Source organism: Ranitomeya variabilis, chromosome 5, assembly GCF_051348905.1.
Source record: "Ranitomeya variabilis isolate aRanVar5 chromosome 5, aRanVar5.hap1, whole genome shotgun sequence".
Lineage (NCBI taxonomy): Eukaryota > Metazoa > Chordata > Amphibia > Anura > Dendrobatidae > Ranitomeya > Ranitomeya variabilis.
Genome location: NC_135236.1, coordinates 24,073,257 through 24,096,730, shown reverse-complemented (window position 1 = coordinate 24,096,730; position 23,474 = coordinate 24,073,257). Strand labels below are relative to the sequence as shown.

General features: G+C 43.7%; 1 protein-coding gene across 1 annotated transcript in view; it reads left to right on the top strand.

Annotated features, from left to right (window-relative positions):
* Positions 1 to 21,669, top strand: part of LOC143774728 (olfactory receptor 1500-like) — a 40,184-nt gene extending 18,515 nt beyond the window's left edge. The window contains exons 2-3 of the mRNA XM_077262493.1: positions 19,134 to 19,720; positions 21,330 to 21,669. Of these exons, the coding sequence (XP_077118608.1) occupies positions 19,134 to 19,720; positions 21,330 to 21,669 (927 nt within the window). The remainder of the gene's footprint in view (positions 1 to 19,133; positions 19,721 to 21,329) is intronic.
* The last annotated feature ends 1,805 nt before the right edge of the window (positions 21,670 to 23,474 follow it).

Below are 23,474 nucleotides of genomic sequence, written 5' to 3'. Positions count from 1 at the left end.
ATGTTGTCTAGGATAAATCATTGAATAAAATTTATACCTTTTAGATAAAACTATGGTGTTATGGATATTTTTGTTCCGTTTTCTGATAACAAGTTTTGTTTGGAGTTATCCGATTTGGTCAGCGCCCGGTGGGCGTGTAGGGAGAGTTTATGAGAGTTCCTCTCCAATACTACATAACGTGTTGCTACATGATTCCGCATTTAATTATTAGGTTCTGTAGAATGACGTAGATCTGGGGATTTATGATGGAATATAGGCTGAACTGGATGGATAAATGTCTTTTTTCGGCCTTACTAACTATGTTACTATGTTACTATGTTACTATACTTACAACCACGCCTAATTCCTATGACGCCCTCGATTGCCTGCAAAAAATAAAAAATAATAAACCAACTCCATACTCCCTGTCCGACGCAGTCCAATTAATAGCAAGTGTCCCATGACTATCTCCCCTATAGAACAGTGACATTGGGTGATGTCACCGCTCTATGGGGCCTCAAGTTACACACTGATAGGAGAAAATGGCTCCTGCAGTGCATCACTGAAGAGGTTACTGCAGTTCATTGCTCTTACTTTATAGCAATGCTGTGTGGGAATTTTACCACGCAGCAGCGCAAATGACAGCATGAACTATACTGTACTGACAGCGGTGGAGGGCTACAGTATGGAAAAATAAATTCCGTCATTGTATCACGGAGCCCCTGGAGAGCTGATATGGCAGCTCTCCATGGGAGTTTGGGACAATTGTATTAGCTGGATTACTGCGTATAAGGGAGTATATTGCTGGTTTTTATTTTAATATTTTTTACAGGAGAATCGAGGGCTTCGGGGATTAGCTGTAGATGTGAGTAAGTACTCCATGTTGTATGTTGTATGAACTGCATGTCTATATGTGTGTACTGTATGTAATGTATGTTCTGTATATGTGTGTATGTGTTGTTGATTTTTTTACACTTGAACACAGTTGCTGGATGATGGGACTATATTGTCCCATGATCCGGCTACCTGTCACTGTAGCAGGCATAGCGGGATAGGACTAATAGTCCCATCGGACGATGCCTGCCTACATACAGCCCCGCACACACAGCCCTGCACACACCCATGCACAGCCCCGCACACACACTGCCCCACACACAGCCCCGCAAGCACACAGCCCCGCGATCACCGCACACATACACACACACAGCCCAGCAGACCACCGCAGACACACACAGCCCCACAGACACCTGCAGACCACCGTAGACACAAACAAACACCCGTACACAGACACACACATTTTCCCCGCACACATATTCTCCACCCACACTCCGCCTACACACTTTTCCCCCTCCCAATCTGCAGCATTTCTCGCACCCTACTCCACAGCAAAACCACAGATCCTGCGGTTTTGCTGCCGATTTGACTGAATCAATGGAAGCCAATGGGTGCAGAAATGCTGCAGATCCGCAAAAAGAGTTGACATTGTCCTTTTTTGAATCTGCTGCGTTTTCAGTGCAGATTTTTCCTCAGCATTAGCACAGCATTTTTTACCCATTGATTTACATTGTACTGTAAATCACTTGCGGATCTGCAGAGTTTCCAGGTGGAAAAAACGTGCTGCGGATTTGCAGGAAATCTGCAATATGTGTACATGCCCTTAGAGGTGTAGATTCAAAATGCAGTAATTTTCAGGGATTCTTTTAGATCTGTAGCAATACTGTTAAAATGAAGTAAATGCCACTGTATTAGTCTTCATATGATGTGTGGAGATTTTTTTCATCACAGTTCTGCCATGTGCCCAGTTGCCGATTACAATCGCAAGTGGTGTACTGCCATGTCCGACAGATCCAGCACAATAGATTTTGTAATTATGACCCAGTGATACAAGCTGTGCTCAAAATATATGTGGCCCTGAAACGGCATCCCTGTGGAAGAATTGCATTTTTTACTTTGTACCATTGTTGTACATTATATTTTGGATAGTACCTTTGGGTTAAAAAGGTATTGTATACCCTTAAGTAGTGTTGAGCATTCCGATACCGCAAGTATCGGAAATTGGCCGATATTTGCGGTATCGGTATTCCGATACCGAGTTCCGATACTTTCAGTATATCGGAAACCGGAATCGGAAGTTCCCATAATTCAAAGAGCCAGAATTCAGCCAATGAGGACTAATTAGAAGTGTGGGCACATCCTGTTCTGCATGGGAGGCATGTAACTACTGGCATGGCTGTGATTGGCTGCAGAAATGATGTCATAATGCAGTATAAAAGTCATCGCCGCCATTTTGGGTTCACTCTGCTGTGAATTCAGTTAGGGACAGGACGCTGTGTTCTGACTGAGGGCCAGTTTAGAGATAGTGATTTGCTTCATTGTGCTGTACCCAGGCTAATATAGCAACCGCTGTGTGAGAAGCTTTTGTTGCCATGCAGCGCTGTTCGCGGCTGTCTGCAAGGTGTCTGTGTGAGTGCAGCTCACTCTGTAGTCTGGTCTGCAGCCACCGCTGGTTGTTGTCAGCTCAGGGTGCGTCACTGCCTCATACCGTTCCATTGTCCGTTTTTCAAATATTGCAGCCTGCTGCAAATTTTTTCAAATTTATCCTATTAGTGGCTTTCCATCCGTATCCTGCTAGATTGTGGAAAAACACTACATAGGATTACATAGAGGAGTTTTTTTTTGGCCTTACAGCACCATTTACGGCTATCTGCACGGTCTCTGTGTTAGTGCAGCTCACTCTGTAGTCTGTTCTGCCGCCACAGCCAGTTGTAGTCAGCTCAGGGTGTGTCACTGCCTCATACCGTTCCATTGTCCATTTCTCAATTAGTGCAGCCTGCTGCACATTTTTTTCAAATTTATCCTATTAGTGGCTTTCCATCCGTATCCTGCTAGATTGTGGAAAAACACTATATAGGATTACATAGAGGAGCTTTTTTGGCCTTGCAGCGCCGTTTACGGCTGTCTGCACGGTCTCTCTGTGTGAGTGCAGCTCACGCTATAGTCTGTTCTGTGGAAAAAACAAACAGTTTTTAAAGTTCACCAAACACTCCACTTTAGAGTTGTGTAGGCCACATTAGCTCATATGAAAGTCTAGTCTACACTTGATAAAATTAGTGTTCCTTATACCTGTTAGCAGCTGTTCAGGAATAAGTACACTAAGCCCTTAGTACTTTTCTGCCTATCTTTATCAGTCTACCAAGATGAAGAAGGCAGGGAGTAAGGCACATGGGTGTGGAGGTGGAGCAGGGAGAGGATGTGGGGATTCTGTGCCTGCTACAGGCACCAGTGACTCATCATCCCCAGTTTTAGCTGGGAACAGTTCTTCATGCGCAGCTTTGTAGGAGCTCGCCGTGCCCCGCTGCTGCATGATGAACAAATTGAAGCCGTTGTCGGATGGATCGCAGCTAACGCATCGACTTCAATTAGTGCCACATCCTCTCGGGCATAGAGCACTGAAGAGCACCCATCTGTCTCTTCACCACCTGCAAAGTTGCCCAGGCAGTCAGAGAGCCCAGGAAAGTAGCCATCTCTACTTCTGTTCTCTGAATCTTTTGGCTTGGAAAGAGGGGGCCAGCCAAGCAGCATTGGAGAAATGGAAGAAGAGGCAGTATGCAGTGATGCCCCTGAGGAAAACATCAATGCCCAACAGAAGATTTCTCGTTTTCATCAGAGATTCTCTGAGAAACCAGGTCCAGGATCGTCCTGAGGCCGCTTCTAAGGAGGGAGTAATGTCAGGACTCTGAACATTTTTATAACCTTTTGTGCATTACTGCCCTTTTCCAAGATGGCGTCTTTGGTCTCATGTGCACTGTGTCTTCCTGCTATAAAACTCCACCCCAGCCTTCAGTCTGTGCTAGAGTATTCTGCCTTGCATCCAGCTCCTGACCTCTGATTATTCCCAGGTTATATACCTGCTCCTGAGATCCTGTGTGGTGATCCTGCTACTCTGCTCTGAGTTCCTGCTGCATACACCAGTTTCCAGTAATCCTCCTTCATCTGCTGCTTGTGTTTACTTCCATCTGCATTTGCTGGACATGTAAGCTGTTGCTGCTCTGCAAAAATATGAGACTATTAACCAGGCCTCCCTGGTTGAGCTAAGATATGATTTGAACTGCCTTATAAGCTTATCTATCTGTGTTTGGACTAAGACAAGGATTTATTCGTGTCAAGTATCCTCAACAATAACTGTGCTTCATAGACATTCTGCTTGATTGCATTTCCCTCTGAAGTTTCCTATAGACTGCTAAGCTGCATTTAATATTTACACCAAGTGTTGTGGACTTGAGTTTCTCTCTGCACCTGTTTGAATCACCATGTGAATATATAGACTTTACCACTTATGAAACTGTGTCCTGTAGTTGTCATGTTCCATGCAAAGCGTGTCCTGAGTTATCCCCTATAATTATTACATCCGGGATCCAGTTCCGTCAGCTGGTTCTTGGCAGTGTCTTTGGCTCTTGCACCTTCTGCTATCCATCCAGGTTCCAGTACCATCAGCTGTTTCCAGGCAGAGCCTTTGGCTTAGGTGCCTCCTTCTCGGTATATGAGTTCCACCAACGTCTGGTGGTCCTTGGTAGTGTTTTTTGGCACGGGTACCTCCTGCTTAGTAACCGGGTTACAGTACCATCAGCTGGTCCTCGGTAGTTCCATTGGCTCTTGTACCTTCTGCTACCCATTCTGCTTCCAGTACTGTCAGCTGGTTCCAGGCACAGCCTTTGACTTAGGTTCCTCCTTCTCGGTATCCGAGTTCCATTAACGTCTGGTGGTCCTTGGTAGTGCTTTCTGTCCTGCTTAGTAACCGGGTTCCAGTACCATCAGCTGGTCATCGGTAGTTCCATTGGCTCTTGTACCTTCTACTACCCATCCAGGTTCCAGTACCGTCAGCTGGTTCTCAGCTGTTCCTCAGCCTTCTTGTACCTTCTGCTACATTTCCAAGTTCAAGCTTTTTGAAGTGGTTTTTGGTAATCACTCTGGATCTCCCTGACGACGACCTTAAAGACGACGACCCTGAAGACCACCCCAAAGAAGACGATGACCCGGGAGACAATGACCCCAGAGATGATGACCACGGAGGCGACAACCCTGGAGACGACAACCCTGAAGACCACCCCAAAGAAGACGACGACCCCCATAGACGACCGTGGAGACGACGACCCTGGAGATGACGACACTGGATATGGCAACCCTGAAGACCACCCCGAAGAAGACCAAGAAGCAGAAGAACAAGAAGCTGCAGAACAAAAAGCAGAAGAACATCAAGCATAAGACTGAAAATCAGAGAAAAAGATATTATCTAAATTATAAGCAGAAGAAGACTAAGCAGTGTATGGGGGTGAGTCTGTTCCTCCTCGTGGTGCCCCTGGAAAAAACCTGCTGCTGCAGACCAAACTGAACATGGACAAATCCTGCTGTAAATCTTTCATGACAGGCAGAACGGAAGGTGTAATCTTCAAACTTTTGTAGATAACAACTACAGGAATGCCTGTCACAAATAAGAATATGATGAAGAGGAAGAATATGAAAAAGATGCTGCTACTGAGGATGATGAAGAAGAAAGTGTGGGAGAAGTAAAAAAAGAATGTGAAGAGCTTTCAAGTAGTGAAACATAAACATCTGACAAAATATAGAAAAGCTTAAGATAGTCAATATCTTTGTAACGCCGAACATCTTAAAAAAATTTTGATTCCTGCTATTCCATTTGATTGGGCTAAACCTCTATGCCTTTAATGTCTCCTCCACCTCCCCTAATACATTCTACATTATTCTTAGTTGTTTTCCTTCATGTAGAATTATCCTACAAGGAAAGAAAGAGTTTATTTTAATTCCGATATTTTGGTCCCATTGACTTGCATTGGTTTCGGGTATCGGCGATATCCAATATTTTTTGGATATCGGACGATCCAATCCGATACCGATATTTTCGGATATCAGAAGGTATTGCTCAACACTAGTGAGAATATAATGATTTTTTTCTTATTATTATTATTATTTTTAACATTATATGTTTTTACTATTGATGCTGCATAGGCAGCATCAATAGTAAAAAGTTGGTCACACAGGGTTAATGGCAGTGTTAACCGACTGTGCTACACCGCATTATGCCGCGGTGTAATGCAGTCCTTTTAACAGACTGCTAAAATGCTATGTGGGTGCTGACTGGAGGGGAGTATGGAGGGGGCATTGACTGGAGGGGATCAGGGAGGGGCCAATTCGCCGCTGGACTGTGCCTGTCGTGACCAATTAGCAACGTAGGATTTCCGTGACAGACAGACAGACAGAAGTGGATCTTAGATGATTATATATAAATATATATATTATATGGGCTCCTGAGTCAAAAACACTTAACCTACTGATGTCTCAATTAATTTTACTTATATTGGTATCAATTAGGGTTAAGCGACTATTACTTTTTTGGGGTCGAGTCGGGTTTTGCGAAACCCGACTTTGTCAAAAGTCGAGTCGAGTGAAATCGGCCGATCTTCTTGCAAAGTCGGGGTCGTTGTTCGGCCGAAACACGAAACCCAATGCAAGTCAATGGGGAAGCATAGTCGGCAGTGAGTGGAGGCCAGGAAAACACCTACAGTGCCCATTTTAATGCCAAAAACATCAATTCTTGTTACTTAAGCTTGTCAATCTTAATTTACCTTACAATAATAGGTAGCCATTGAAAATTGGGGGGTCATTTGACTAAAGTTGTGGGGGGTAGGGCTGTTTCAAGTTTTCAGTGGGCCCAGGAAACGTGGAGTACGTCACGGCGGGGGAGCAGTTAGAGGTAAGTATTGCAACGTTGCAAGTGCTGTGATCCTGAGCAAGCAGGGGGGTCCCACTCGTTCGCATTGGCACTGGCACAGGGCCCCTCACAGTACGGCAGTGTGTTTGCACGGCGGGGGCACCTCCCACCGGCAGCGACACTTTGCGTACTATGAGGGGCCCTGTGCCAGTGACGTCGCCAACGAGTGTGCCCCCCCACCTGATGAAGGAATTTGCACTTTCACCTGCACCTTCCTCTTTGTCCCCGTGTAAGGTGGTATAGTATGCGGGAAGAGGAACCTGACTTTCAGCAGGGTCAGATTCAGGCTGTGTAGAGTGCAAGGGGAATGTAGTGGTCTGGGTCAATGTACCAGCGGGCTAATCTAGCAGTGGCTGGGCAATGGGCAGGATGAGGAGGAAACACAGATCTAGGCCCAAATAATAGAGTGGCCTAAATGCAGTTCAAAATTGGTAACAGGACTAACCAGGCGGCATTGCTTTGTTCAGTGGAGGACCACTGTAATGAGAGGCTGACACAGTGAGTAGGGCCAAATAAGTAACTAGGCTAAATGTAGTTCTAAATTGCTAACAGTAGGAAACAGGCGGCACTGCTTTGTTCAGTGGAGGAGAACACCAAGCAGCGGCAGACACCGTTACTAGGCCCCAACCCAAGTAGTATGGCAACTGTAGTGTTACATTTAAAAATACTTAATGAGAGCCGGAAGATTGAAGCTCAGACAAGGAAACCCGGAGGAGAACACCAAGGAGGAGGAGAACATCAAGGAGCGGCAGACACCGTTATTAGGCCCCAACCCAAGTAGTATGGCAACTGTAGTGTTACATTTAAAAAAACTTAATGAGAGCCTGAAGGTTGAAGCTCAGACAAGGAAACCTGGAGGAGAACACCAAGGAGGAGGAGAACACCAAGGAGCGGCAGACACCTTTACTAGGCCCCAACCCAAGTAGTAGGGCAACAAAAGTGTTACATTAAAAAATACTTAATGAGAGCCTGAAGGTTGAAGCTCAGACAAGGAAACCCGGAGGAGAACACCAAGGAGGAGGAGAACACCAAGGAGCGGCAGACACCTTTACTAGGCCCCAACCCAAGTAGTATGGAAACTGTAGTGTTACATTTAAAAATACTTAATGAGAGCCAGAAGATTGAAGCTCAGACAAGGAAACCCGGAGGAGAACACCAAGGAGGAGGAGAACATCAAGGAGCGGCAGACACCGTTACTAGGCCCCAACCCAAGTAGTATGGCAACTGTAGTGTTACATTTAAAAAAACTTAATGAGAGCCTGAAGGTTGAAGCTCAGACAAGGAAACCTGGAGGAGAACACCAAGGAGGAGGAGAACACCAAGGAGCGGCAGACACCTTTACTAGGCCCCAACCCAAGTAGTAGGGCAACAAAAGTGTTACATTAAAAAATACTTAATGAGAGCCTGAAGGTTGAAGCTCAGACAAGGAAACCCGGAGGAGAACACCAAGGAGGAGGAGAACACCAAGGAGCGGCAGACACCTTTACTAGGCCCCAACCAAAGTAGTAGGCCAACTGCAGTGTGACGTTAAAAAATACTCAATGAGAGCCTGAAGGTTGAAGCTCAGACAAGGAAACCTGGAGGAGAACACCAAGGAGCGGCAGACACCGTTACTAGGCCCCAACAAAAGTAGTAGGCCAACTGCAGTGTGACATTAAAAAATACTCAATGAGAGCCTGAAGGTTGAAGCTCAGCTTTTTCAGTGGAGGACAACACCAGGGAGCGGCAGACACCATTACTAGGCCCCAACCAAAGTAGTAGGCCAACTGCAGTGTGACATTAAAAAATACTCAATGAGAGCCTGAAGGTTGAAGCTCACCTTTTTCAGTGGAGGACAACACCAGGGCGCGGCAGACACCGTTACTAGGCCCCAACCAAAGTAGTAGGCCAACTGCAGTGTGACATTAAAAAATACTCAATGAGAGCCTGAAGGTTGAAGCTCAGACAAGGAAACCCGGAGGATAACACCAAGGAGGAGGAGAACACCAAGGAGCGGCAGACACCTTTACTAGGCCCCAACCCAAGTAGTAGGGCAACAAAAGTGTTACATTAAAAAATACTCAATGAGAGCCTGAAGGTTGAAGCTCAGACAAGGAAACCTGGAGGAAAACACCAAGGAGCGGCAGACACCGTTACTAGGCCCCAACCAAAGTAGTAGGCCAACTGCAGTGTGACAATAAAAAATACTCAATGAGAGCCTGAAGGTTGAAGCTCAGCTTTTTCAGTGGAGGACAACACCAGGTAGTGGCAGACACAGTTACTAGGCTCCAACCAAAGTAGTAGGCCAACTGCAGTGTGACATTAAAAAATACTCAATGAGAGCCTGAAGGTTGAAGATCAGCTTTTTAGTGGAGGACAACACCAGTGGAGGACAATTGGAAGGAGGGACCGCAGACAGACTTCCTAGGCCTAAAATAATAAATTAGGCTATTTGCAGCTTAACTTTGGCAACAGGAATACACAGGCAACATTGGTGTGGTCAGTGGAGGACAATTGGAAGGAGGGACCGCAGACAGACTTCCTAGGCCTAAAATAATAAATTAGGCTTTATGCAGGTTCCATTATGTGGCAGGGGTACACAGGCAGCATTGGTGTGGTCAGTGGAGGACAATTGGAAGGAGTGTCTGACACAGTAAGTACTCCGAGTCCCAAAACCTAAAGTGATGTTAGTGTATCCAAAACAAAAATAACCCCCCCCCCAAAAAAAAAAAAGGGTGGCATACTTAGGTACAGGGGTGTGCTCCTATGCTGACTTTCAGACATTGTAATTTGGCGCAAAGTATTTACTGGTGTAAATGTAGGACAGGGCCCCTGAGTATTTTAACAAGCATCATACATGTCAACAAACTGTTATTGCCTGTGCCAGGCATGGAAGGATTTCAGCGCCTATACTAAACAGTGGTGGAGCAGCGACAGATAATTTAGCAAGTGGTAGAGCACTGCTTGACCTTGGGGGGGGACACTCTCTCCTGGCCGGCAGTACAAGCCCAGGGCCCCTCATGTTACAACAGTGTGTCTGACGTTGGGTGCATGCCACCACCGCCAGAGACACTGCATTGTACTATAAGGGACCCAGTGCCAGTCCCGTCGACCAAAAGTGGGCACACGCACCTCTTCAGACAAACGGCACTCTGACGGGTGCTTGCGACAAGTGGTGAGACCACGGCCCCGTGGGGGGAGTTAGTGCATTTAGGGAGGTGAAAACATGTCGTATTCTAGACAAACAGCAGCTGCAAATTAAGAGATTGGAACAGTCAGTAACACCAGTCCCAAAGCAATACCTTTTTCCAGGAAAGCTAGGTGTCAGCCGGGAAAGGTGGGGCAAAATAATTTGAAATCCATGAGTGGTTCATTTTAATGAAGGTTAGATCATCAACATTTTGGGTAGCCAGACGAGTCCTTTTTTCGGTCAGTATTGAACCAGCAGCACTGAATACTCTTTCTGATAGCACACTAGCTGCTGGGCAAGCAATCTCCTGCAATGCATATTCAGCCAATTCAGGCCAGGTGTCTATTTTGGATGCCCAGTAATCAAAGGGGAATGACGGTTGAGGGAGAACATCGGTAATGGTGGAAAAATAGTTAGTAACCATACTGGACAAATGTTGTCTCCTGTCACTTTGAATGGATGCTGCTGTACCTGTCGTTTCTGCGGTCATTGCGAAATCACTCCACAACCTTGTCAGAAAACCCCTCTGTCCTACGCCACTTCTGATCTGTGCACCTCTAACACCTCTGCCCTGTTGCCCCCTGTGGCTCGTGTGAGAACCATCACCGGCGCTGTGTGCTGGAAATGCCTGAATCAAAACGGTCTACAAGAGTAGCTTGTTTGGTTGCCAATATCTGTTCGAGGTTCTCATGTGGCATGATATTTAGCAATTTGCCTTTATAGCGAAGATCAAGGAGGCAGGGCAACCAGTAATCGTCATCTGTCATCATTTTTAAAATGCGTGGGTCCCTTTTGAGGATACGCAAGGCATAATCCGCCATGTGGGCCAAAGTTCCAGTTGTCAAGTCAGTGCTTATGCTGGGTTGAGGAGCACTTTCTGGCAAATCCACGTCACTTGTCTCCCTCAAAAACCCGGCCTTGCACCGCCAGCAGTTTCTATTGCACCCTGAGAAGCTTCCTCATCCAACAAATAGTCATCCCCATCATCCTCCTTGTCCTGCTCCTCTTCGCCTGCCACCTCGTTCTGTAGACTTCCCTGAGCAGACAATGGCTGACTTTCATCAAGGCTTCCCTCTTCCTCGGCTGCAGACACCTGTTCCTTTATGTGCGTCAAACTTTGCATCAGCAGACGCATTAGGGGGATGCTCATGCTTATTATGGCGTTGTCTGCACTAACCAGCCGTGTGCATTCCTCAAAACACTGAAGGACTTGACACAGGTCTTGGAGCTTCGACCACTGCATAGCTGACAACTCCATGTCTGCCATCCAACTGCCTGCCCGTGTATGTGTATCCTCCCACAAATACATAACAGCACGCCTCTGTTCGCACAGTCTTTGAAGCATGTGCAGTGTGGCGTTCCACCTTGTTGCAACGTCGATGATTAGGCGATGCTGTGGAAGGTTCAAAGCCCGCTGATGGTTATGCATACGGCTGGAGTGTACGGGCGAACGGCGGATGTGAGAGCAAAGTCTGCGCACTTTCAGCAGCAGGTCGGGTAACCCTGGATAACTTTTCAGGAAGCACTGCACCACCAGGTTTAAGGTGTGAGCCAGGCAAGGAATGTGTTTCAGTTGTAAAAGGGCTATGGCAGCTATAAAATACCTTCCATTGTCACTGAATACCTTGCCTGCCTCAAGATGTACAGTGCTCAGCCATGACTGAGTTTCTTGCTGCAAGAACTCGGACAGAACTTCCGCGGTGTGTCTGTTGTCGCCCAAACACTTCATTGCCAATACAGCCTGCTGACGCTTGCCACAAGCTGTTCCATAATTGGACACCTCGTGTGCAACAGTGGCAGCTGCAGATGGAGTGGTCGTGCGACTGTGGTCTGTGGACGAGCTCTCACTTCTGCTGGAGGATGAGGAGGAGGGGGGACGAACGCCTACAGCCAACTGTTTCCTACACCATGGGCTAGGCAGAACTGTCCCAATATTACTGTCCCCTCTGGACCCTGCATCCACCACATTAACCCAGTGTGCCGTGATGGAGATATAACGCCCCTGGCCATGCCTACTGGTCCATGCATCTGTTGTCAGGTGCACCTTTCTACTCACAGATTGCCTGAGTGCATGGACAATGTGGTCTTTTACATGCTGGTGGAGGGCTGGGATGGCTTTTCTCGAAAAGAAGTGTCGACTGGGTAGCTCGTAGCGTGGTACAGCGTAGTCCATCAGGGCTTTGAAAGCTTCGGTTTCAACTAACCGGTAGGGCATCATCTCTAACGAGATTAGTCTAGCAATGTGGGCGTTCAAACCCTGTGTACGTGGATGCGAGGATGAGTGCTTGCTTTTCCTAACGAGAGTCTCATGTAGGGTGAGCTGGACTGGAGAGCTGCATATGGTGGAACTAGCGGGGGTGCCGGTGGACATGGGTGACTGAGAGAGGGTTGGTGACGGTATTCTTGATGGTGCCCTACATACAGTTTTTCCGACCATGAACCTGGTGATTCCCTGACTGCTTTGGCCTTGCGACGAAACCGCCACATTACCTGCAGGTGGTGTGGTAAACAGTGGGCTTACAGTGAGGGAAGGGATGTCGCCTTGCTGATTAGCTTCATTGTGAGAGGGTGCTACAACATTAAGGGACGTTTGGTAGTGTGTCCAGGCTTGAAAGTGCATGGTGGATAAATGTCGATGCATGCAACTTGTATTTAAATTTTTAACATTCTGACCTCTGCTGAAGGTCCTGGAGCATTTCTTACAGATGACTTTGCGCTGATCATTGGGATCTTGATTAAAAAAAATTCCACACTGCACTCTTCCTATCGGACACCTTTTCAGGCATTGCACACTGAGCTAGTTGAACCTGATGGCCACGCTGTCCTACAACTGGTTTTGGTTTTGCCACACATTTTTGGCTAGATACGGGCCTTCCTGATGGAACCTGTTGCGATGTTGATGTCTGCTGCGGCTCCTCCTCCTCCGCTTCAGAGCTACTGCCGCCTGCACCCTGTTCCCCCAATGGCTGCCAATCGGGGTCAACAACTGGGTCATCTATGACCTCCTCTTCTATGTTCTGTGCACCTTCCTCTGGGTCACCGTGTAAGCCGGTGCTATAGCGTTGACGGAGATCCATAGTCTCCTCGGGGTCAGATTCTGGATCAATACACTGAGAGGGCAATGTTCTGATCTGAGTCAAAGGAAGAGCATTATAATCTGGCTGTGGCTGTGCATCTGTGCACTCCATGTCCGATTCATCTTGTAATGGGCATGGCCTGTTAACAATTTCACAATTTCACTTTCGAACCCAGGCACGGTATGTGTAAAGAGCTCCATGGAGTAACCAGTTGTGTCGCCTGATGCATCCTTCACTGTTGTTCTGGGTGAAGGACGCAAGGAAGCGACTTGTTCCTGAGCGGGAGCATCCACTGACGACACACTGCTCTGACATTTGGCACTTTCCGAGGAGGAGAAAGAGGTAGAGGCAGAGTCAGCAATGAAAAGCCAATACTTGTTCCTGCTGCTCCGGCTTCAAAAGCGGTTTTCCTACTCCCAGAAAAGGGAGCCTTCGAGGCCTTGTGTAGCCAGACGATGATGCTGGCTCAACAACTCGAGACTTAGGGGCTATATTGCTTTTCCCACGGCCACGACCACCTGTTGCTCCACGACCACCACCACTACCATCATTACCAGCTGGCAATGAATGCCCACGGCCACAACCTCTTCCACCAGACTTCCTCATTATTGGAAAAATGTAATCAAACTAACAACCGTTATGTGGTCCAGTAAAACCAGGAAGAAGGTGTACGTGAACTTGTTGTGAACTTCAATCTCCTTTTTTATGTGTGGGAGAATCCAGGGAAAAATCAGGCCCACTGTATTACACAACAACATAGTTTGGTTGGCAGAAAGAGGCTGGCAGATATGGCAGTAACAGGAGTGACACAGATAAAAACACTGGCAATAGAAATGTCCCTCTTTTTTTGGATATGGGAGACAAGGGATTGAATCAGGCCCACTATATCACGGTATAGTTCCTGTGGCACAAAATGACTGACAGATACCACAGACAGCACTTGCACAGATGCACAGGTTTGGCAAGATTATTATCCCGTTATTTTATTTTTTTGGGAGGATATGTGAGACAAGTGATTTAATCAGGCCCACTGTTACACAGTAGGTTTTCTATGGCAGAAAATAATAAAAAAAAATGCCACACACAGGACTGGCACTAATGCAGATTTGCCAATCTTAATCTCCCACTTTTATTTTTTTTTTCTGGGAGAATTGTGAAGAAATCGGGGCCACTGTATTAGAGTATATTTTCTGTAGCAAAAAGTGGCTTGAAGAGATATAACCCAAAAAAAAAAAAAGGGACTGTACTACAATTACTATCTCCCTACAGTTATCTCTGAAAAGTATGTCAAGGAGCAATAAAAAGGACTGCTGCACACAAAAGTCAAAAGTGTGGACAAACAAACAAGATAGCTGTGCAGAGATGAAGGAGCAACAGGATTTGTGCTTTGAAAAAAGCAGTTGGTTTGCACAGCGGCGTACACACAGCAACGCAGCGATCAGGGTCAGGGAGCCTTATAACCTACAGAGCTGTTGCACAGAAATCAAGCCTCCACTGTCCCAAAAAGAAAAGGTGGTGTTAGACAGTGGAAATCGCTACAGCACAAGCAGTTTGGGGCTTTATGTACCCTGCCTAACGCTATCCCTGCTTCTGACGAAGCGGCAGCAACCTCTCCCTACGCTCAGATCAGCAGCAGTAAGATGGCAGTCGGCGGGAACGCCCCTTTATAGCCCCTGTGATGCCGCAGAAAGGAAGCCAATCACTGCCATGCCCTTCTCTAAGATGGTGGGGACCAGGACCTATGTCATCACGCTGCCCACACTCTGCGTGCACCTTCATTGGCTGAGAAATGGTGCTTTAAGCGTCATATGAAACGCGACTTTGGCGCGAAGATCGTGTACCGCATGGCCGATCCCACGCTGGGATCGGGTCGGGTTTCATGAAACCCGACTTTGCCAAAAGTCGGCGACTTATGAAAATGACCGATCCGTTTCGCTCAACCCTATTATCAATTATTATTTTTGTAATTTACTAGTAGCTGCTGCATTTCCCACCCTAGGCTTATAATCGTGTCAATAAGTTTTCCCAATTTTTTTGTGGCACAATTAAGGGTCTCGGCTTATACTCAGGTCCGCTTATACTCGAGTAAATATGGTAATCTTTCATGGTCTCTTTCTATTTGGCATTAATTCCTGTAAAGAACCTGAAGGATTAAAGGGACACTGTCACCTGAATTTGGAGGGAACAATCTTTAGACCTGGGGTAGGGTTTTCGGGTGTTTGATGCACCCTTTCCTTACCCGCCGGCTGCATGCTGGCTGCAATATTGGATTGAAGTCCATTCTCTGTCCTCCGTAGTACTTGCCTGCACAAGGCAATCTTACCTTGTGCAGGCATGTACTATGGAGGACAGAGAATGAACTTCAATCCAATATTGCAGCCAGCATGCAGCCGGCGGGTAAGGAAAGGGTGCATCAAACACCCGAAAACCCCGCCCCTAGGTCTAAAGATTGTTCCCTGCAAATTCAGGTGACAGTGTCCCTTTAACAAATGTCCTAAATGCAATTTTTTATACCTGGAGGGTCTTACTTGGGGGTTGTCTTTTTACAAGCCCGTTGAAGTCATTTCAAATATGAAAATGTCCATATAAAACAGGTTTCAAAAAAGAAAAATTCTTGGTAAATTTGTAATTCTAAAATGTTTGCATGTTTTAAAATTGATTCTGAAATGAAGTAGGTTTTCAATTAAAAATTATTTTTATGCGACTATCTCTGGTAAGGACATATAAATTAAATTTTAAAATACTGCAAATTTTTCAAATTTTTCACCAAATTTCTGATATTGTCATTAATAAAGGCAAAATTTAATAATGTGAATTTGCTACTAGCATTAAGTATAAAGTGTCACAAAAAATAATCTCAGAATCACTAAGTTTGGTAAATCCAAATAAGGTGACGCGTTAGATTTAAAAAAAATAGAGCTCTGTCAGTAAGTCAGTAAGATTTCTCTATATAAAACCTGAAACCACATTAAACGGGTCTCCCCACAATCATCTTTTGAGGTATGCTATTTGTAGATTTAAGAACAATAAATAAATTAGGAAAATTATAAATAGGAAAAAATTATAATGTAAAGAAATTTCAAATGTTAACAATACTTTTGCTTGTTTCTCATGTAAAACTGTTAAACAATATAATAGTCATCATTTTTTTCCAAATTCAAATTATTAAATGTATTAATTTTATTTTTATATGTAAGAAAACAAAGGAGACTCTAGAGAGAATTGAAATCAAATCTCCCAAGACTTACGACACCCAAGACTTTTCGTGTGATATACTATATAAATTTCTGTTCTATCTCATTCATCTGCCCGATGGCTGCACTACACCACTATTTTGCCATTAAACATTTCAGTTACTTTCCACTGGAGTCATTCCTAACAAAAAATGTTATGATATTAATAGAAGAAACTTAAAGAGCAAAAACATCTGATGTAAGTATTCTAAGGAAATATTTGTGAATCATTGGATGCTAAATTCTACTAAAGTGTCTGAAGAACAATGTTTTCTTCTAAAAAATAAATATACTAATGTATGTGTTCCAATATTTTATGCCTAATTAAAAATGTTACTTTTATTACACCTAGTTAAAAAAAAAATAGGAAAAAATAAGAGAAAAAAAAGAGAACAAATATATTTTATGCAGTGACAGTGTGGTATTTCATTTTTCATTCTTGTTTTTTCTAGATTTGTTGGACCAGTCCTGTTTCGACTCTAAGAATAAATGAATAACAATGGATTCAAATAGGAGTCATTCTAAGGTGCAAATAAATGTGTAAAATTGTAACTTGTCCATTTTTTTTGTCCTTCCAACGTGGTTTTGAGTTTTATGTTCTTTTAATTTTGGATAGTGAAATTATGATAGAAAGCAAAATTCAGATCTGGGATATCTAGGGCTTTCATTCTGTTTCTAAGTGTAGATTGACTGCATATTTTTAGCAAAAGGTTTTTGTTTTTCATTTCAATCTGCAGGTTTTTTCATTGCACATAAAATAATATTTTTATGTATACATTTTTATAATTAGCGTGATAAATATAGTTACAATAAATGTATTTAATTTTTACTGGAATGACACAAAATAATCAATTTTAGTGTAATTGTGATATGACAATTGCTTGTGGAATTTTTAAGTATTTATTCAAAATTATCTGTTCCTTGACAAGAAGAATCAATAGCAGGCAAATGGCTTAAACCTATGGTTTAAAAGCACTTCACCATGGATTAAAGATTAAGACAATTTGCTGCAAACTTAAATTTTTATACAATATATAATAGGGTACATTACACCGTGTTCCAAATTGTTATGCAAATTGGATTTAAGTGTCATAAAGATTTAATTGTTTTGTTTTTCAAATAAACTTGTGGATAGTATTGTGTCTCAGGGCTCAGTGGATCACTGTACTCAATCTTAAACACATGTGATAATTAGTTTTCCAGGTGATTCTAATTAAAGGAAACTACTTAAAAATGATGATCCACATTATTAAGCAGGCCACGAGTTTCAAGCAATATCGTAACTAAAAAGGATATCTCTGCTGCTGAAAAGCATTAAATAGTGCAATGCCTTGGACAAGGTATGAAAACATTAGATATTTCACGAAAACCTAAGAGTGATCATCACACTGTGAAGAGATTTGTGGCTGAATCTGAGCACAGACAGAGTTCATGCAGATACAGGCAGAATGAGGAAGGTTTCTGCCAAACAATTTCATTGGATTAAGAGAGCAGGTGCCAAAATAGCATAACAAAGCAGCCAACAGTTATTTGAAGCTGCTGGTGCCTCTGGAGTCCCTTGCACTTCAAGGTGAAGGAACCTTCAAAGGCTTGCTGCGGTGCATAACTCTACTATTCGGCTTCCCCTATACAGTGTTCACAAGCATAAATGTTTGCAGTGGGCCCAGACATACAGTACATGAAGACTAATTTCCAAACAGTCTTGCTTACTGATGAGTGTCGAGCAACCCTGGATGGTCTAGATCAGTGTTCCCCAAATCCAGTCCTCAAGAGCCAACAACAGGTCATGTTTTCAGGATTTCCTTAGTATTTCACAGGTGATGGAATTATTGCCTGTGAAGGTGATGCAATTATCACCTGGGCAGTACTAAGGAAATCCTGAAAACATGACCTGTTGGTGGCTCTTGAGGACCGGAGTTGGGGAACACTGGTCTAGATGGATGGAGTAGTGGATGGATGGTGGATGGCCACCATGTCTCAACAAGGCTGCGACGTCAGCAAGGAGGTGGAGGAGTCATGTTGTGGGCTGGAATCATGGGGAAAAAGCTGGTAGGGCCCTTTAAGGTTCCTGAAGGTGTGAACTGACCTCTGCAAAGCATATAGAGCTTCTGACTTTCTTCCATGGTCTAAAGAACAGAAATGTGCCTTCAGGAGAAAAATAATCTTCATGCATGACAATGCACCATCTCATGTGGCAAAGAATACCTCTGAGTCACTGGCTGCTATGGACATAAAATGAGATAAACTCATGGTGTGGCCACCATCTTCCCCTGACCTCAACCCTATAGAGAACCTTTGGAGTATCATCAAACAAAAGATCTATGAGGGTGGGAGGCCGTTCACATCTACACAGCAGCTCTGGGAGGGAAGAAATACAAGCAGAAACTCTCCGAAAACTCACAAGTTCAATGGATGCAAGAATTGTGGAGGTGATATCAAAGAAGGGCCTATGTTAACATGTAACTTGGCCTGTTATGATGTTCTGGAGTTAAATAGCTTTTTTGTTTAGTGAATGTGACCTCCTAATGCTGCAAATTCCACAAATGAGCATTTTCAGTTCTTTAAAACATATCAAATGTTTAGAAATTCTACTGTGCCTAATAATTTGGAACAGTGCATTCTGAGGTTTTATTCATTTTGGAAATTACATTGTTATCATTGGGAGGTTTATTCAATAAAATTTGATGCATAATCTAACTGGCGATGGCTTTAATGAAACTCAGTTGCACCGACCATTTAGGAAAATAGGAGAAAAATGTAATTTGCATAATAATTTGGAACATGGTGTATGTAATCTGTAGTATTATATAATGGAATTTAAGTTAAAGCATTTGGATAATTTGAGTGCTTATTAATTATATCATAGCTAACATTTCTTCTGCACACAGGAGAACAATTGGAAACCGATCACAGAATTTTTACTTTTAGGATTTCAAGTCGGTCACAGTTCAAGAATTTTCTTGTTCTGCTTTTTGCTTGCCATTTACTGGGTGACAATATGTGGAAATCTCCTGATCATCACACTGGTGTCCACCGGCAAGAACCTCCACACTCCAATGTACTTCTTCATCTCACAATTGTCCCTCAGTGACATCTTGGTGATCTCAGATATTGTCCCTAAGGTACTACACATTCTAATGAATAATGGGGCAACCATTTCTTTTGCTGGCTGCATCACTCAGTTTTATTTTTTAGGTGCCTTAGAAACAGTTGAATGTTTTCTCCTTGGCATAATGTCTTATGACCGATATGTGGCCATCTGTAATCCCCTCCGTTACTTCACCATCATGACAACTAGATATTGTGCAATATGGACTGTCATTATATGGGTGTTTGGATTTTCTATTGTTTTGATTTACATCATAACTACAGCTAAACAAAAATTTTGTGGCCCTAATATCATTAACCATGTGTTCTGTGATATTATTCCCATGCTAGAACTTGCCTGCTCTGACACCTACATTGCTCACTTGGAGATATACAGTGGGGCAAAAAAGTATTTAGTCAGTCAGCAATAGTGCAAGTTCCACCACTTAAAAAGATGAGAGGCGTCTGTAACTTACATCATAGGTAGACCTCAACTATGGGAGACAAACTGAGAAAAAAAAAATCCAGAAAATCACATTGTCTGTTTTTTTATCATTTTATTTGCATATTATGGTGGAAAATAAGTATTTGGTCAGAAACAAACAATCAAGATTTCTGGCTCTCACAGACCTGTAACTTCTTTTTTAAGAGTCTCCTCTTTCCTCCACTCATTACCTGTAGTAATGGCACCTGTTTAAACTTGTTATCAGTATAAAAAGACACCTGTGCACACCCTCAATCAGTCCGACTCCAAACTCCACTATGGTGAAGACCAAAGAGCTGTCAAAGGACACCAGAAACAAAATTGTAGCCCTGCACCAGGCTGGGAAGACTGAATCTGCAATAGCCAACCAGCTTGGAGTGAAGAAATCAACAGTGGGAGCAATAATTAGAAAATGGAAGACATTCAAGACCACTGATAATCTCCCTCGATCTGGGGCTCCACGCAAAATCCCACCCCGTGGGGTCAGAATGATCACAAGAACGGTGAGCAAAAATCCCAGAACCACGCGGGGGGACCTAGTGAATGAACTGCAGAGAGCTGGGACCAATGTAACAAGGCCTACCATAAGTAACACACTACGCCACCATGGACTCAGATCCTGCAGTGCCAGACGTGTCCCACTGCTTAAGCCAGTACATGTCCGGGCCCATCTGAAGTTTGCTAGAGAGCATTTGGATGATCCAGAGGAGTTTTGGGAGAATGTCCTATGGTCTGATGAAACCAAACTGGAACTGTTTGGTAGAAACACAACTTGTCGTGTTTGGAGGAAAAAGAATACTGAGTTGCATCCATCAAACACCATACCTACTGTAAAGCATGGTGGTGGAAACATCATGCTTTGGGGCTGTTTCTCTGCAAAGGGGCCAGGACGACTGATCCGGGTACATGAAAGAATGAATGGGGCCATGTATCGTGAGATTTTGAGTGCAAACCTCCTTCCATCAGCAAGGGCATTGAAGATGAAACGTGGCTGGGTCTTTCAACATGACAATGATCCAAAGCACACCGCCAGGGCAACGAAGGAGTGGCTTTGTAAGAAGCATTTCAAGGTCCTGGAGTGGCCTAGCCAGTCTCCAGATCTCAACCCTATAGAAAACCTTTGGAGGGAGTTGAAAGTCCGTGTTGCCAAGCGAAAAGCCCAAAACATCACTGCTGTAGAGGAGATCTGCATGGAGGAATGGGCCAACATACCAACAACAGTGTATGGCAACCTTGTGAAGACTTACAGAAAACGTTTGACCTCTGTCATTGCCAACAAAGGATATATTACAAAGTATTGAGATGAAATTTTGTTTCTGACCAAATACTTATTTTCCACCATAATATGCAAATAAAATGATAAAAAAACAGACAATGTGATTTTCTGGATTTTTTTTTCTCAGTTTGTCTCCCATAGTTGAGGTCTACCTATGATGTTAATTACAGACACCTCTCATCTTTTTAAGTGGTGGAACTTGCACTATTGCTGACTGACTAAATACTTTTTTGCCCCACTGTATATACTATGTATTCCAATTGTCTTTGCTCCAACCACAGTCATAGTAGTGACTTACACTTACATTGCTTTGGAAATCTTAAGGATCCCATCTAGTGCTGGCAGACATAAAGCCTTCTCCACCTGCAGCTCCCACCTCACTGTGGTCTCCATATTCTACTGGACAATGTTCAGTGTTTATATTTTCCCATCAAAAGGTCGTACAATCACCATGAGTAAGATCCTATCACTGCTATATACTGTGCTTACCCCTTTGATGAACCCCATTATATACAGTCTGAGAAATAAAGACATGATAAAAGCCGCACAGAAAGCAGTTTGCAAGAGAATAGTCTAGTAATTTAGTGCCGATTGCAGGAAATTAACCACACTGATGCCGCTGTCAAAATGAAAAGAAGCACTTATCTGCCTGTAAAGGGAGGGGTCTCTTTCTCTCTGCTCCGATCGTCACAACTAGTGATGAGCGAATTTGTTCAGAAAACGATCGACAAACATAAATTCGGCACAAATATGGCACATTAGGATTCGTGATCGGAAACCCTAGCAAAGTTTTATAAAATTGGTAACATTCGGTAAAAGTGCTGAAAAATATTTGCATTGCCACAAAAATATTTAAAGCATTTTAGGAACAATAATGGTGGTGTATCATGAGCGTTTGGCACAAGTTTGATGAGGGGTGGGGGTTTTCAGAGCCCAGAGGCATGACGGTCTTGTAAGCACAGCACAGCAGTCATTTTTTTCCCTCTAACTTTTATGTGTGCACATTGCAGCTAGCCGATCAGGCACATGAAACACCCACAATGTTTTGACACAACGGCTTGTGTCATTGGCTGCTGAAATCACATGTCCCTCTCCATATAAATAGCAGACATTACACATTAAAAATAGACTATTTTCTCTTGCTGAATGAGATACACCCTCCGTTTCTTACATTGTCATGTTGTGGCAGTGTTATGAACCTGTCTGCACACCTAACGCGTATTAAAAAAAAGTTCAATTTTTTTTGTTTGGTGCTGAGTGTGATACAGCTCACCGTATCCCACATTGTCATGTTGTGGTGGTGATGTGAACCTGTCTGCAGACCTAACGCGCATTAAAAACAAACTAATTTTTTTCTGTTGCTGAATGTGACACAGCCCACTGTAGCCCACTGTATCCCACATTGTCATTTTGTGGCATTGATGTGGACCTATCTGCAGTCCTAATGCACATTAAAAAAAGTTCTAATTTTTTCTGTTGCTGAAGGTGATACAGCCAGCGGTATCCCACGTTGTCAATTTGAGGCGGTGATGTGATCCTGTCTTCAGACCTAACACATATTAAAAAAATGTGAATATTTTCTTTTGCTGAATGTTATACAGCTCATTATATCCCACATTGTCATTTTGTGGGATTGAGATGAAGCTGTCTGCAGACCTCAAGCACATTAAAATATTTTTTTTTGTTGATAAACGTAATACATGCCACTATATGCAAGCTTTTCATTCAGTGCCTTTGAAATTGTTCTGTGTGCAGAGCTGTTGCACATTCAAATTAATTTATTTTACTTTTTACAAATGTGATAAAGCAGCCAAGATCTGAATTTGAAATAGTTTTGAGCCTATCTTCTAGATTATGTGCTTCTTTGGCATCCAATTTATCACGGGAAACTTTTATAACTACCTTGAGACGTGCATCTATTACACCTATCTTCTGAAGAGCATCAAACTCTCTATGGTAATTAGTGTTGGGAAGATGAGTAATAGTTGTAGGCTGGATCCTGGATCTTGTACTACCCATAGCCGCCCTGTTATTGATCCAGTTGTACGTTCCCATTCCCGCCCCAAAAAATTCTTCTGTTACTAACGTCATACAGCAGGGGACATGTCACTTTAAAATTGTTTGGAGGCTATCTTCTAGATTATGTGGTTCTTTGGCATCCAATTTCTTATGGGCATCGTTCATACCTAGCTTGAGACACGCATTTGTTGCACCTTTCTTCTGAGGAGCATCAAACGCTCTCTGGTAGTTGGTGTTACTAACGTCATATGAGTCGCCCACCAGGGCTTGGGGTACTTGGTATTGGGTCTGGTCGCTCTTAAAAAGGATGTCACGGTGGCTGCGACCCGGACCGTAGCCCTGGGACTCAATTAAAGGGGAAAG